At 42.5% G+C, this 16,906-nt stretch overlaps 1 protein-coding gene across 2 annotated transcripts in view; it reads left to right on the top strand.

Annotated features, from left to right (window-relative positions):
* LOC101160196 (ephrin-B2) overlaps positions 1–16,906 on the top strand; it is a 110,401-nt gene that overhangs the window by 50,922 nt on the left and 42,573 nt on the right. For both annotated transcript variants that reach the window (XM_023949033.1, XM_023949032.1), the window contains exon 2: positions 4,478–4,767. In XM_023949033.1, the coding sequence (XP_023804801.1) occupies positions 4,478–4,767 (290 nt within the window). The remainder of the gene's footprint in view (positions 1–4,477; positions 4,768–16,906) is intronic.

Here is a 16,906-nt window from a genome sequence, read left to right on the forward strand (position 1 = left end):
AATCAGACATATTTACATGATCTCGAATGGAGCAGATAAAAAAGTGAGAAGGAAAACATCTCCATAACTTCAAAACTTTAATAGATTTTGATAATAATTCACATTTACGGATATATAGTGTCTCAAAGATAACTAGCGCCACGCGGTTTAAGCTAAACGTCTTTTGCTAATAGAAAATTTTATGTTCACTTTGATCAACAATCCACACTTTAATTTCCTGTTTAAGGTTGATTTTAAAACTGCAACCAATTCAGTTTATCGGGCGACCACTAGGGGGCCGGTTCCCGAACAAAATCAGAAGTCAGTCACTCCAATATAATGGCTCCATTCAATATCTATTATAGTGGAAAACCTTTAAGTGGAATTGTTTTTGTCCGCATTGTTACAGTAGTTTCTTGCTATGTTCACCTTTCACCTTTCATTTTTTTTGTATTCTGCTTCCTGATTGGCTGTAGAGGATGGTCAATGTCCTCCATGGCGTGGCTCCTAAACAGAATGTGTTCATTTGCTAAATTTACGTCAATCGTCAATCATTCGGGACAACCACCTGTGTGGGTGCGGGTGGCAGGTAGGGAGAAAATTGACCCATAGCCGGGTCTTCATGGTCCCCAAAATCGTCTGATAGTCGGCCGATTTCACCCTGCCACCTTTTTGCCCCCCCGTGGTGCCGTTCCACTGCCTCCGTCCGACTGTTAGACATTGTGCGGTAGCAGCACGACGGGAATGACCAGACGTCAATCTGGAGATTTGGGCAACCATGGGGTCTAAAGGGGGAGACGGCGTTGATGCTGCACAAAAGTCATCATGGCGTTGACGGCATCATGGCGACTGTCAGACGAACTGATGCTGAGAAAAATACGAAGAAGACAGGACATTGTGCTTTCTTGGGAGGCATGTTGTCTAAAAATATGTACATTTCTAAATTGACAGGATTATATTGTGCGCTCAAAAGTTGCAAACGACCTGTGGTGCTGAACGGCCCTCTTTTTATATAACCCCCCAGTTGCCGGGCAGCTGGCGGCCTGTGACACTTGATGTGGACGGCCGCCGTCCAGAGACACTTAGACATCGTCCAATCAGAGCTGCTGCCGGCCGGCGATCCGGCTGCCGCTGCCCTGTGGCCGCCCGATTTCGTAAAGCCGTCTACATTCATGACAACGGCAATGGTTTTAAAAAAAATCGATTGGCGCCAGCTAATCTTAAGGATTCTGCCAATGCATCCCCATGGCGCAATGGCAGCTGTATTTGTAAGGCTTTAGCTTCGTAGCACTACCATCTATGAAGTACTTATACTAACTCGTTTAAGGTACAAACAGTAGAAAATCGTCTTACTTTTTGTCATTATTTTGCTGCAGAAGAAACAAACAAACAGCATTTTCCACAAGTGCCTGCAGCTAGCTTAAACCGTTATGTAATAATCCTGACAGGCTGAACTGAAAGGTGTTTTTTTTTTTTTTGTTGCCTTTAATTTAACAAATGAAACTGTCAGTTGCTGTGACACTAGCATGATTCGTCCTGTCTGACAGAGCACTTACATAACCTCCTCCGTTGTTTATTTTCAATACTCCAATGCTCGTCTGTCAGCAGAACACAGAGAATAATTAAGCAGGTTTTTACTGCCGGGAGACAAAAAAAAAACAGAAATGACTTGTGAGGCAGCGGACAACTGCTCCTCAACTTTTACAGGCTTCCTCCTCTCCACATCAAAGTGTCACTTAGATTACTAACAGAAGCTGCCGTTGCTGCAAATGCGTGAGCCGCCGCTACTCCGAACCCGTTTCCTGACAGGAGGAACACCGCTTCCAAACAGAGATGATGTCTGCAGACTCTCAGAGGATTCGAATTGGAGAGCGTTCTAGAGTGTTGGGCCTGAAAGATGGCCATGTCCTGGGAGGAGGGATGTGTGTGTGACTCACTCGTTCTTCTGTGCTTCTGTAAAAACCGCCATGACCTCCTCGGCCCCTGCGAGCAACAAGCTCAGCCCGTCGGCAGGTTTTATTTCCAACCTGACGCGGAAGAAACCCCGGATTTTAACCCCGATGAGTCCGTTTGACAGCATCAAAGCAAACGTTTGTGTTTAAAAACACACGACTCATGTTTTATCTGGGTTTTGTAGCATTTTTCTGATGTCATTGGGAAATTAAGCTCAAAAAGAGCATATCTGAGGATTTCTTTATTGAAATCGTTGAGTGTAGCGGGAGACCATGTAAACAGAGAGCTCTCAGTTATGGGTGGCAGGACCTAGACAACGACACACTAGGCTCGCACAATCAATCGCAAATTTATCGTTATCGCAGTATTAAGCTGTGCAATACGCATATCGCAAAAGTCGTGAACTGTGCTAAAACAATCTTATGGCAGCTTGAAGTATTTGACGGATCAAAGCAATCCCTTTATGCATTTGACCAATCAGATGGAGCCCTTTTATGTTAGATGTTCACCTCCTATGTCGACGGGGGTCATTTGGTGTATAATTTTTAAACTGTAGCAGTGAAATGGAAATGATGTTTTTGGATGTTTTGCTGTTTGTTCATGTATCGCAATATTGATCATACAGTAAATATCGCGAGTTTTCCTAATATCGTGCAGCACTACGACGCAGGTTTTTAAAATTTTTGGCTAAAATGGCATAATCATAATTAAAAGACCGCTGGGATCCACTTTGAAAACGGATCAAAAGACATTCAGAGTAGGACTGTCATGGAGTCGTGGTGGAGGTGTCACATACACTACTCACCGTACATCCTGACGTGGGGGACAGAGTATCACCGCGGCGGCTAATTACCAAGCTAATTAAACGAGCGGGCCTCCGATTCGGAGGCCTGGCGGTTCTTTGTTCTGCTGCAGAGCGGTTTGCATGGACACGCCCCACTTCCCACGTCCACGAGATGCAGGGAAAAGGAAACAAGCTCAGGCGGGAGATCCTCCAGCAAAGACTGACGTTTAGAAGACGCAGATGTTTCCAGAGAGCAGGAAAATGTTTCTTTATATTCCACAAATATATCTACAAAACCAGACAAGTAAGATAAGAATATGAAAATTAAATCAACCTGACGGATGACAATCAGGGGACAAATCAACTCCAGGAAACTCTGTGGGATCACTTTCAGGCTACCCATCGACTTCATGATGAATGTTAAAAGTTACCAAAATTGGGATAGTAATATTATCAATAAAAAACGAATAAATCTAGAATCGGTTTCTCTGAGGAACAGTTTTGTTTCCATGAAATAACTAAAATAAGTTTGTTACTCAATTATAAACCAAAGAACAGATGATGGGGTTGGAGAAAAGTAGTCAAATTAATTTAAACATTTTTAATTGATAATGCCCAAGAAGGTGTCCATTAGAGCGGACACCTCCTTGGGCATTATCCTGCTAATACTATGGTTACATACACAAAAAATAAATATTAAATCAATCATTAGTACTTTAATCATGTCATTTTAGTTTTTCAAGTTCAGGTTTTTTACACTGAATACGCGACATGATGGGCTGTCATGGTAACGGCTGCTAAAATCTTTCTATCGCTCTGCAGCAGCTGGTGTAACCAGCGGAGGAAAGCTAAATGTCAGGACATGTTAGAGGAAAATAGTTTCCCGGATAACTTTGATTGAAGAAATATCCACCAATAACTAAGATCATAAAATGCATATCAACATCTTTCAGTAGTTACTGATGAAATTATTTATTAACACATATGCCCACCTATGTTCTGAGTCTCTGTTGCTACGGTTACCAACTGCCCTTTAGGCCAGCGCAATTGAGATTGAACATTCAGGCTATGAGACTGGAACTTTCTTCTTTAGGTGTTCATTATGACTTTTTAATGGACAGCCTACAGCCAATCAGGATGGAGAATTCACCCGAACCCGGGTAAAGATCCGTTTGACTAAACAGGCTGTTGTTGAGGCTTCCAGGCGGCTTCAGCTGTAGTATTTCAAATCCAGACAGAAGGTTCTTGTACGTGCAAAGACGGTAGAAGTTCCAGGTTTGCGTCCTTGTGTGCTTTGGACTCACAAAGGTGCCTTTTCAAAGGCAAAAACTAGAAAGAGGCAAAAAATAAATAAATAAAAGCTTCGAGTCTGTTTGATCAGTTGAATATTTTCCTAAATAAAAGCTTTTATTGTTGAAATCGGAGTATTTCCAAAAAGATCTGGACCTTTCCGTCTTCTGTCTCTGAACTCTTTTAGGAGACTTTTATTTTGGCAGTGTAGACTTTTATTTTGGCAGTGTATTTTCCCTGTGTGGATCATCATATTTGTGCTGTGGACTGGACAGCTCCTGCTCTGCACAGACACCTGTTCTCGTGAGGGAGGGGGGAATAAAAGGTAAAGTTGTTTTGGGAATGGGAGCTAAAGGACCCATCTGTTGCTCGTTCAGCAGCGAAAACAGGTGTCTGATCCAGACTCGAATGAACAAATCCTTGCTCACTCTGCCGTCTAATTTGAACCATCTTGTTTTTCTCTCCGTCCAGGTTCAAGGACGACAAGGGCTACATCCTGTATCCTCAGATCGGGGACCGGCTGGACCTCATCTGCCCTCCTCTGGACACGGCCAGGTCCACGCCGGAGTACGAGTTCTACAAGCTGTACCTGGTGTCGTCACGGGAGCAGGCGGACCGCTGCGAAGTCATGGGCTCCCCCAACATCGTGCTCACCTGCGACGAGCCCACCCGCGAGCGCCGCTTCACCATCAAGTTCCAGGAGTTTTCCCCCAACCTGTGGGGCCATGAGTTCAAGAGCATGCACGACTACTACATCATCGGTGAGCCTCTTTGCCAGCTGTTCCATACAGAAAGGCTGCTATAAAAATGAACAGATGAAGGTGCAGACCTAACGCCACCTTAGCTTTGGTGGATCCAAAGCCTTAGTCACATGCACCTGTACGGGGGATTGACCCATACAGGGGTGCCGGTTTTTCGTTTGCCCATGGAGGTGTGTCTTGTAGTTCCTCTGATGCTAGGTTCATAACGGGTTGTGTTAAGGGATGTTGATCATTTGGTTTCTACCTTCTCTAAGCCTTTTAATTGTGAGCTGGTCTCCCCAGATCAGATGATGCTGCCGTATTCCAGAATGGGGCGAATGTTGGAGTAATATGCTGTAATAAGAGCGTTTTGGTCAAATTCAATTATGACAGACGGGTGATGCAGTCAGACGGCGCGTATACTGGATCCTTACTGACCCCACGCCAATGCGTACACATGTTCAGGAGGTACCTAAGTGCTTGTGGGACATCCACGAACTACACTCTGATTGCTTATTTGGTCATTTAGAACAATCATTTATCACATGAACAGCACTAACGGGCTACCTGCTCAGCTCGCAGGATTTGGGTTACGTGTCGCGTATGTTTTTCGCTACAACTTGTCGCTCGCAGAAAGCCCTTTTCTGCGAGCGACCTTCTCTTGTCTAAGACCTCGTCGTCTGGTCTAGGACCTCGTTGTGTGCTCTACGAACTTGTTGTCTGGTCTATGACCTCATGGTCTGGTCAATGACCTCGTTGTCATGTCTACGACGTCGTCGTCTGGTCTACAACCTCATTGTCTGGTCTACGGCCTCGATATTTTGAACTGTCAACTGCGTGCCCCGACAGGTTTGAAGATTTTTCACCTTATCCACCAATAAGTATGACTAAGGCTTAACTCTGTCCTCCTCCTCACTTCCTTCCACTAGTGTGGGATTTAGTTTGCAGGGTCGAACAATGGCGAGCTGTCCCTCTGCCTTTGTCCAGCAGCTGTTTATTGTCGGTGGCGGCTTGGCGGTAACCGCAAACGACCAGAGTACAGCTTGTTTGGGTTTGCACGCCAGGTTTGTTTGGAGTTCGTCCTCCGCTGTGGTCACCCAGCAGGGCGGTCCATGCTTTCTTATCACACCGACTCATCTGCAAGGCAATGGGAACCTGCGGGTTGTTTTGGAAAACCGGTACTGCGAGTGTTTAGAGGTCGCAACTGAAGAAAGGCAAGCAAACATGCTTGCTTGCATACGTGCAAGTGTTTTATGTTTCATGGAGTTGCAACTCTATGAAAATAAAACACCTCAGGATTGGAAGAAGTCAAAGACAGACTCGTCTGGTTCCTCCCACGCACCTCCAATCTCCTCAGTCAGGTGTGCAGACGCTTGAACAAAAATACATCCGAGCTATGACGAAGGTGGCAAGACGAAGATTCTTCCTTTTTTGGCTCCTCCAGCACTCTTTCACCAACGCCTCACCTGAGAGGAGAGGTCAGACTCTTGCCTCCAAAATCCGTCAAATGCACATCAATGTGCAGGAGTTTGTCCCCGAAAAGCACAGAGGAAAGGACGGACTCGTTCTCGATTCGGTGACGCACAAATGCGGCCAGAAGTGGAGCAGCCCTCCTTCACAGGCCTGCATGAAACAGATTCTCAGACAGCTAAATTTAACCGCGCTCCCTCGGCGCACCATTATGTGCTGCATCCTTTTAAAGTTCAACACCAACTCGCTCCTGTGCAAAAAAAGAAAAAAGAAAAAAAAAACCTCACTTGTGAAGAAGCTGCACCTCTTCCTGGCGTCGCAGGAGGGTTCCTGATCCACAGCAGAACCGACAACCTTCAGGTTTTCTGGTGACTTCTGGCGGAAAAACAACAACTCTCCACAAATTCACCTTCCTCTCAGGACCACTGGTGCTCCCACTTAGACACTCGCTGTCCCTCAGATATAAAAACTCTGTTTACACAAACGCATGACAGTATGTAATCAGATTACTTCAGTAATCAGATCTGAAATGTTTACAAACAAGGAAAGGAGCTGGTCGCTGAAAAGTCTTTTATCGCGTTTGTGTGTGAAGTACTTGGCAGTTAAAGCTACAGTTCTGCCTCCAAACTTCACAATGACGTTTAAACGACTATATACAGGTTGTGAACCAAAATGCAGGAACTGCTGAGTCATGGTTGATGCTCGCAAAGTTAAAGCGTTGTATCAAAAGAGTCAAATCGTGATTATAAACTAAAACAACGACAACAAAAGAAAATCCTCTGCTGACGTTTCAAATAAGCGGGAGATTTTACCCATAATCCATCAGGAGCTGTGTGGGTTCACTACTGTTTCCTTTCACATTTAAGTTGTGATTTTTTTTTTCGGAAAAAGAACCAGTTGTTCCCATATCGTCACATATTTGTTTACCCCTATACGTCAGAGCTTTTGCACCGGGGTTGACGCTCTTTGATCTAGCGTAACTTTTCAACCTTTTACGCAATTAATGTATTTTCAACAAAGAGGGGAAAAGCAGCTTTGCGCTGATATGAAATTTTCTACGTACTTTATGTAAAGTGTTCGATAATGTTACGTTAATAAACACTTTCCGTTACATTACTAGTAAAGTGGCGTAATTTTTAGTAACATAAACCTACATTTTTGGTAAAGTAGTGTTGCATAACGCCACAAGCAGAACTGCTTGTCCGTACTAAATTTACACGTCTTTTATGTAGTTTAAATGCAATTATTGCGTTAATCTTATGCAATTGTGTGTGATTTTTAAGAGATGCACACGTAAATTTGTGGCTTTCCACAACCGTTCCACGTGTAACGGACTTTTCACGCATGTTCCACCGATGCATATCACGTAAACGGCTCACGTATCACATTAAAATTACGTAATTGATCTCCAAAAATGACCTACCTGAGGTCAGTGCCTCCACTCTATGGGAAGCAGGTAAAGCATATCTCAGAGGCTCCATCATCTCTTTTACTGCAGCAAAAAAGAAAAAAACCCTGGCCAGACAGTTAGAACTTGAACAACTCATTGCTACTCTAGAGAGGGATTTTAAACAGTCCCGTGCCATAGTGGTGCTCGGAAAACTCGATGCTGCTAGATCAGCTCTGGACCAACTACTGACTCAGAATGCACAAACGGCAATATTCTATGCAAAACACAGACTATTTGATTCAGGTAATAAACCAGGACGCCTTCTTGCCCGACTGGCACAAGGGAAAAACAGATCCTATCTGATATCTTCCCTCAAAGACAAAAAAAACAACCTGCACTATGAAACCAAACAAATAAGTAAAATCTTAAAAGAATATTTTCAAGAACTGTACTCTTCCGAATATCAAGAAGCTGTCAGCCCCCCTGAAGACTTTCTTGACCATATTAATCTTCCAACAGTATCTGAACTAGACAGATCAGACCTTTGCAGACCTATAAAGACTCAGGAGGTCATAGAGGCAATTAAATCTTTAAAGGCTGGAAAGGCCCCTGGCCCAGACGGATTTGGGGCTGATTTTTACAAAAAAATGGCCAAACATATTGCACAACCATTATTAAATATGTATTTGGAAGCCTTTAGGCGGGACTCGCTCCCACCCACACTGAATCTTGCCCACATTACCCTAATTCTGAAAGAAAACAGACCTCCAGATCTATGTACCTCCTATAGACCAATCAGTCTGCTTGGTGTTGACTGTAAAATTTTATCAAAAATCTTGGCGAGGAGACTAGAGGGGGTTCTGCCATCACTGGTGAAGTCTGACCAGACAGGATTTATCAAGGGCAGATACTCCCACTCAAATGTACGTCGCCTTTTAAATGTTCTGCAATTTTCACAAAACACAAACTACAGGGCTTTAGCAATCTCATTAGATGCCGAGAAGGCGTTTGACCGGGTGGAGTGGGAGTACCTATTCAAGATTCTTGACAGGTTTGGTTTGGGTTCTGAATTTGGTCGGTGGGTGAAATTACTATACAGGGCACCAGCTGCAAGGATACTGGTTAACGGTTCAGTTTCTGACATGTTTCCCCTGGGCAGGGGAACACGTCAGGGATGCCCGCTGTCCCCCTTATTATTTGCGCTTGCATTGGAGCCATTAGCGGAAGCCATAAGAACCAATCCTAAGATTTCCGGGGTCAAATTAGGAGTTACGGAGTACAAAATCTCCCTGTATGCCGATGACGTGCTATTATTTCTTACTAACCCAGTGACATCGATCCCAGTGTTAACCGCAATTATTGGCAAATTTGGTCAGCTCTCCGGGTATAAAATTAATTTTGATAAATCTGAAGCTTTGTTCTTGGCGGATCAAAAACAGTGGGTTCCTCCATTAGACTTTCCATTTAGGCGGTCAAGCACTGGCTTTACCTATTTGGGTATCAGAGTTAGTGCAAATATTGCTGAACTATACAAATTAAATTTTGGTCCAGTTCTGGCCTCGGTGAAAAGGGACCTTAATAGGTGGTTTGACCTCCCATTGTCGTGGCTAGGTAGAATAAGTTTGATAAAAATGAATATTCTGCCTAGGGTACTATATCCTATGCAAATGTTACCTCTCAAAATTAATAGGAAAACATTCTCAGAACTGGAGAAATGCTTATCTAAGTTTATCTGGCATGGGAAGAAACCTAGATTGAAAATTAGGACTTTACAACTGCCATATGAGAGGGGGGGTCAGGCTCTTCCTAATTTTTTATTTTATTTCTGGGCTTGTCATGCACGAATAGTGTCGGGGTGGTTACACGCTTTTTTACATCAGGGGGAGTTAGCTGTGGACAGTTGGTGTTGTGACCCATTGTCACCTCTCAGTCTCTTATTCACAGATGTAGTTGGTCTCCCAGTTGAGGTTAAGAACAATAATGTTATGCTCACTACAATTAAGGTTTGGCGTGACATTGTGACTTTTTGTGGACGAAGGAAGTTTTCTAGTGCAATGCAACCTCTAATTAAAAATAAAGCTTTCCCACCAGGTATAAGCTTTAGTATATATGACCAATGGTACACTAAGGGCTTAAGATTTGTAAGTAACCTTTTTGAAAAAGGTGATTTTATGTCTTTTAGACAAATTCAAAGTAAATATGATATCCCACAGAAACACTTTTTTGGCTTTCTCCAAGTGAGACACTTTGTAAAATCATCTCTCACCTTTCCAGCTGATCAACCTATATTGAATTCCCTTGAAAACTTCCTTATTAAATTTAATGACGATGCCACAACCAAAAAGAACTTTATTTCACTTTTTCACGAACAATTAATGCTTTTAAACCCCCTCTCAACTGGAGGAACTAGGATTCTTTGGAGCCGGGATTTGGGAGTGGAGCTCAGTAGTAAAACGTGGTCTAAAGCTTTTGTATCTGCCAAGACAGTATTCACATGCAACAGACTTAGAGAAAATCAATATAGAATTCTGCACAGACTTCAATACACTCCAGAGCTTCTGCATAGATTAAATCCTCAATCTTCCCCTCTTTGTATAAAATGTAAAACTGGTTTAGGAACATACCATCACTGCATCTGGCAATGTCCTTTGATCATTAGATTCTGGAAAAATATTGTAACAGAAGTCAGTTGTATTTTTCATAAAACAATCCCTCTGAACCCAGCGTTATTTCTTCTTGGCGTGTCAGTGGAGAGACCACCTCTATCTGGTCAGGAGATGGTTTTATTACAGAAGCTTTTACACCTGGCGAGACGATGCATACTGCTGCAGTGGATTCAGGGACAACCTCCTTCTGTCACACAGTGGTACAGAGAGGCATTCAAAGTTCTTCCTATGGAACGCCTCAGTGCCCTCTTAAAGGGCAACTCTGATGCTTTTTATAAATTATGGAAGCCTCTGCTTGATCATCTTCCTGGTGATTTAGTCAACATTCTTTATAAAGGCAGTCCAAATGTTGTCCTCTGATTGAACTAATGATGACTAGGTTCCCCATGACATAATTTATGTCATTATTTATTTACTAGTTGTATGTAACTGGCTGATGTGTTGCCTCCGTGCTGTGACTTTGTTGTGCTGGAAATGTTCTTGTTTTTATTTTATTTTATTTTTATTTTATTTTTAATGTTTTTTCTTCTCTCTTGTTTCTGTTTATTTTTCTCAAAATAACAATAAAAAATGTTAATACTAAAAAAATTACGTAATTGATGCATGAATCACTAGTGAATCGCATATAAACAGTGCAATAATCACACACGGTTCATGTTCTACGTTGATTTACGTGTTCTTTGCATTGTTTATTTGTACTTCTTCTGTGGTTTTTATGCGGCTCATTCTTGAAACATCTGTGAAAATTTCCCGTAAAGACCACAACTTTTCTCACGTTTTCCACGGATATTCACGTATGACCAATTTTCATCTGTGCAAAATGCGCAAAATGTACCTAGCGGCTGTGTGACACGTTGTTTACGTACATTACTTTACATTACCAATACAGCTATGTAAACTTCTGTAACATACACCTATGCTTCATGTACATTATTTAACGCTACTAGTACAGTTGGGAACTTTAGCAACGAATACCTAAAACTTATGTAAAGTACATAAAGTGTCTCATATTAGCGCAACGCAGCTTTTCTCTCACGTTTATCGCGTAAACGGTTGAGGAGTTACGCTAGCTAAACGAGGATCTGCCGTTCTGTCGCTGCTGTCGGGTTCGGGGTTTATCAGGTTCACTAACCGTGAGTCTGTCTTTTGTCCGATGTTTTTCCAAACTCAAAACCTTTGAAGAAACAGACTTTTTTTTCTCTAAAAGTCTTATACTCCCTGATTAGATCATCGTCCTCCAGCACAAAGCTGTAAGACCGCTTTCTCAAGAGGGACAGCATGTAGAAGCTCCAGTTTTACCTGAATCCAACAGATCCCAAAAAAGGAAAAAGAAAAACAGGCTTTGGAACAAAATCCACGTTCCGGTGTAACTTATGAGAAGTTCAATGACAGACAAGCCCCCACTTCCTCTGCGAGTTCTGTAAAGTTCAGACGGATCGATTTCTGCTTGCACCTCCCGGTTATTGATAACATCCAATGTTCTGACACTAATGAAGAAACGTGACTTTTCTTAATGAGACCTTTCAGATGATGATCAACCATTCATCCCTGAAGTCCAGGTTTGCTGGATTCCAAACGCAGAATCCATAGTTTATGGTTACAAGTCAGTTCTAGGATCCAGTAGAGAACTACAGGACGCTGTAATTTAATCTGCCGGGAGGCGAAATGTGTGTGGAGTGGAGTGACGGAGCCAAGAAATAGGTCGAAGGAGGTTAATTTCCAAGTGAAAGCCATTACAGAGCTCCTGCTTAAAGGCCACTGACTGATCATCTTCCTGTTCGCTCTCAGATCTCCTTCCTCATAGCAGACGGGATTTATTTATTTATTTGTCGAAAGTAGAAACAGTCCAGAGAAAAGCGGAACTGTCCTTTGTTTTTGAAGACTTAGACAGATGCCTTAATGGCGTAATCTGATTACTCGGGGGAAGAAAGTGATTAGTCATGCTTGATGACTGATGTTTTCTTTCTTAAGGCAAGTACGTAAAGCCCCTTCTGTGTCACGATCCTTTGCTTTGTCTGCGATCCTCCGGCCTGGCATCTGCCTCTCAACTACCACAGCTTCTTTACTTTTGGTTTCTGTTGCAGAAAAAAAACAAAAAACGGAAGATATTTTCCTTCTAAACGTCCTTCAGAGGCTTTGTGGTTTGTTTCAGTGCAGTTTTCTTTCCTTTTTCACACAGAAGTGACTTCTTCTTTCTTTTGGAGCCACACAGTCGTCTTCTGCGTGAGAATTTGACAGTTAAAGACCAGGAAGTTAGCCAAGTCCATGTTTTTTTACCCTGTAGTGCATCATCCTTCCACTAGGGGCAGTAGAAGGTTTTTGCCTGCTCATTTCAAAATGGCTGCTTCCGTGAAATCTCAAAAACGCTTTTGGCGGCAAAAACTTAAGGGAAATTTACTTAACTAACTAAACTGCTGTTTTTACTGTTTTTTAAAAGACCACTTATATTGAAAAAATGCCAAATTTGTTAATTCTTTATAATACAGTTAAACCTTGTTAAAAATGTGTGGGTCGTGTCAATATTTTGACATCCAAAACTAACATTGTTATGAGTGAAAACATCTCAATTTATCTTTTTTAAGTCATGGGCTTTACAAGGTCAAGGGTGGATTATTTTCTGCCCAAACAAAGATTGTTTTTATATTTATATCCAGGTACAGAATTTTATATGAAATAATCAGGTCATGCTTAGATGCGGCCAATTTGACATTTCAAAAAAAAAGAAAATGTAAGTCTTTAACAGAAAACAATGAGAAACATGACTTTATAAAGAACTAAAATGAATACAAACGTCAATAGCCTTCATTTAAATTGACTGAAGTCAGATCTGTACGTTTTTAGGCATTTTTAAAAAATAAAATACAATTATTTTTAAGAACAAAAAGATGGTTCTTTCTTTAAGAAAAAAACGTGTTTACTCATAAATAGAATATTATGTTTTTTTATTTAATGTGAAAAATAGGTCCCATAATAATGGGATGTATACTTTTATTTTGAAGTAGAGATTTTCCCAATATCCTCTGACAGTCGTTAAAAAAAAAAAGGTTTTGGTGTCCCTTTCGTAACATAAATCTTTGCATTGATAAATCTTTTTGGTTTTCTTCAAAAAACGTTTAGCCTTTAAAATTTATTTTCAAATCAAATAAAACAATCTGTGCGGAAAAACTTTTGGTTTTCTTAAAAATTTGCCAAAAACCACCCAAACAATCATTTGGGTATTGAAATCATAGTGACTGAAGGGGTCACGGCAGGTCAAAGCAGGTAAACCTTCGCTCAAATGCGGCAGAGAATCCGCCGTGTTAGCGGTGACCTCGGCTTGAACCGCCTGGAAGCTCTGGTGAGACCTGACAGAAACCCGTCCTGCGGATTATCCAGATGTACGGTTGGAATGCCTTCAGCGTGAATCAGAGGAAGGTGGAGGCGCGTTCCTGCGCCAGGCGGCGTCACCTGTTATTAAAGTGGATTTGTGAACCGGGATTAAGGAGGAAAAAGGGTCCAAACATGCTTTTCTAAATATGGAGCAGACGAGGATGATGCAGGAGAGAGCGTGAAATGGGGCGAAGCTGACTTTTATTTTGGAAAAACCAGTCATCTGGAGCGTACCGACCGGTTCCCAGTAGGGTAACAGACAAATCTGTTGTTTTAATGTGACGCGGCAAACACGTGGACGTCTCTGTTTGTGGCACATGATGTGAGCCGCGCAGCAGGGCTTTCTGGGAAATGAAGGCCTTCACACTGGCAAGCATACACGTCGCTACCTAATCTGTACCGGAAACCAGTTTGATACAGCGCAAGCACAAACGGCGTCTGCCTCTGCTCAAAGCTTTTTAGAGTGTTCACAGGTCAAAGTATCTCTTGAAATGTTAACAGTATAAATAAATACCTTTTAAATGTTTACAATAATGAAAAAGTTTTAATCATTCACAAAACAAGACTGCACAGTTCTTAATTTGAACGTGAAAGTCGAGAGATTGATGGGACTACCAGTAACTGTGTCTGAGAACTGGATGGATTTACATGATTTTTAATTTATTCACGCTATAAACTGACCAATCAGATGCCTCAATAAGAGTAGGTGGAGCCTGCCACATCCAATGTTTCAAACGTTTGATTGGCAGATTTCGTGTAGCCCACTTCCAAGTGGTCGGTGTGTGGACTTTCAACAAGCTCACTGTTAATTTCCCTGCGTGGTTGCCTTAGAAACGGTGACTAAGACCGGCACAGACCAATCACAGCTTGCTGACTGACTCCAACTTGCAAATGTCTTCTTCTTCATCTGTTTTGTTCATTGGCAGTTTATTTCCCAGTATGCACTGCATTGGGCCAGTGGAGAAGAGTCTCTCATCTATCATCAGATGAAAATGAAAAAGACTAATAGAGTTGCAGATTGAGGCGACAGAAATGTCGGACATTTGTTGGAAATCTAAAAAAGGGAACATGATAACGTATCTATGAAAGTCTTTTCCTGCATTGTTGAGGAAAATCATAAATTTGGGTCTAATTTACACAAGTAGCGTAATTCCAGCGGATTCTGAAGCAGAGAAAAGCAGCTTTGCGTTTTTATGCGACTCTTCTGTAGTGCAGTGTCTGCGCAGTAAACTTTGAAATGGTCAAAGGTTCACCGCTGGCGACAGCTCCGGAGTTAAGGGCTTCAATGGCTCACAACGTCAAAAAGGAGGCCAAATTGTCGGGAAATGCTACAGAGAGCTGATCTGATTCAAATTGCTTAACTGTTGCAATTTTGCCGATGAGAAAAGGTGACGTACAATTTGCACATGAGGTTTGGGTTTCTGGAACAAATCGGGTTTCCGGTATTAATTGGGTTCTGTGGTACAAATCAAAATTTCAGTACAAATTTTTGCAGTATGGATCAGGATTGTGGTACAGATTGGGTTTGTGGTATGAATTGGGTTTTCCACCATGGATCAGAATTCTGATAAAGATTGGGTTTGTGGTATGGATGAAGGTTTGCTATACACATCAACAGTCGGTACAGATTAGGTTCATGGTAAAGATTAGGTTCACAGTTTGGCTCGCGATTTTGATAGTGATTGGATTTGCTATACGAACCAGGTTTGCGGTACAGATTGGGTTTGCGGTATGAAGTGGGTTTTGTAGCATAGATCGGGATTCTGATACAGATTGGATTAGTGGTATGAATGGAGGTTTGCAATCCGGATCAAGAGTCGGTACAGATTGGGTTTGCAATATGGATTGGGTTTGCGGTACAGATTGAGTTTTGTAGCATGGATCAAGAGTCGGTACAGATTGGGTTTACGGTACAGATTGGGTTCACGGTACAGCTCGCGATTTTGATAGATTGGATTTGCAGTATGAACCAGGTTTGTGGTACAGATTGGATTTGTGGTACAAATCGGGTTTGCGGTACGGATCGGGTCGTGACAGTGCAAACCGGCCTCAGAGAAAGGACCCAAAGTCAGGTGTTTTCCCCTAAAGTTCACCGCGTTGGGTCAGTCGTAGCGTTGTTGTTGTTGTGACTCGCTGTTACAGATGTGTTTGTTTGTTTGTTTATGTGGGACAAGGGGTGGTGTTTCTTGTGCGTGACCTGCAGGTGTGGGACAAGCGTGAAATATCTGGGCCGGCGCGCTCGCATGAATGGCTCCCAGTGGGGTGTTTACAGAGCGGGCCCCCGCCCCCTCCCGGGGACCTTGCAGTCGCACAGTGGCAGAGATAAACAACCTCACTATATCAATAATAGAGACACCTGCAAACCCAGAAATGTGTGCCGGTGCATATGCGTGCACGTTCTGGACTCGTTTTCGCCGACCAATTTCAGTGTCTCCTTTTGGGTTTGTTGCTCCTCTCCACCAGAACCTTAAACTCTGTCAGAAAACTTGGCACAGTCTAATTTCTGGGCGGTAATGTCAGTGCGCTCAATAATGCAGCGGCGTTCTGGTTTATTCATCAGGGTTAAGCTGAAAGGAGCGACGCTGGATTCTGACGGGGAGGGGGGCGGGTGTGCAGAGGAGCACTGCACTGCAGTCTGAATGCTGCTCCTCCTCCACATCCAAGTGACCTCATCCCTCCCGCCGTGCGAATGCGACATCGCCGCTGTGCAGAACTTTGTTTGCAGCTGCATGGGGGGGGGGGGCTCTGGGAAATCTATAGCTGCTAAATATTTGATGGAGTTTAAGCCCCCCTGATTTGAGCCTCCTGCCAGGCTCTGAAGCAGGAGCAGGGAGGGAAACAAGATGACCACAGGGAAGGGAGGGGAGAGTCGTAAAGGGAAACCTTCACCTTTGACCCCTGCAGGGAGCGATGAGGAGCAGTTTAGAGGGGATCTAAAAAAAGAGTCAAAGTTGTTTCTCCTCCCTTCTATTTCTGTGCGTAACTTTACAACTAAAAGGGCAGAAACATTCCAGTTCTGTCTGTTTTTGGGGGCAAAATATTATGTTTTTTTTTTTTTCTATAAAATAATTTCATATACAAAAACTGGACAAAAAGTAAACAAACGTTTATCAAAATATTGTAGCTACCTATCCTCTTTTTGCTTCTTCCCGATTTTGACTAGTTATCTCATTCTAAATGCACCGGCAGAGCTTAGAAAAAGAAAAAAAACTCTTAATTTGTGACCAAATATTCCTTAGAAAAGATTTAAAAACAGCTGAGAGAC

Source organism: Oryzias latipes, chromosome 18 (genome assembly GCF_002234675.1).
Source record: "Oryzias latipes chromosome 18, ASM223467v1".
NCBI classification, from domain to species: domain Eukaryota; kingdom Metazoa; phylum Chordata; class Actinopteri; order Beloniformes; family Adrianichthyidae; genus Oryzias; species Oryzias latipes.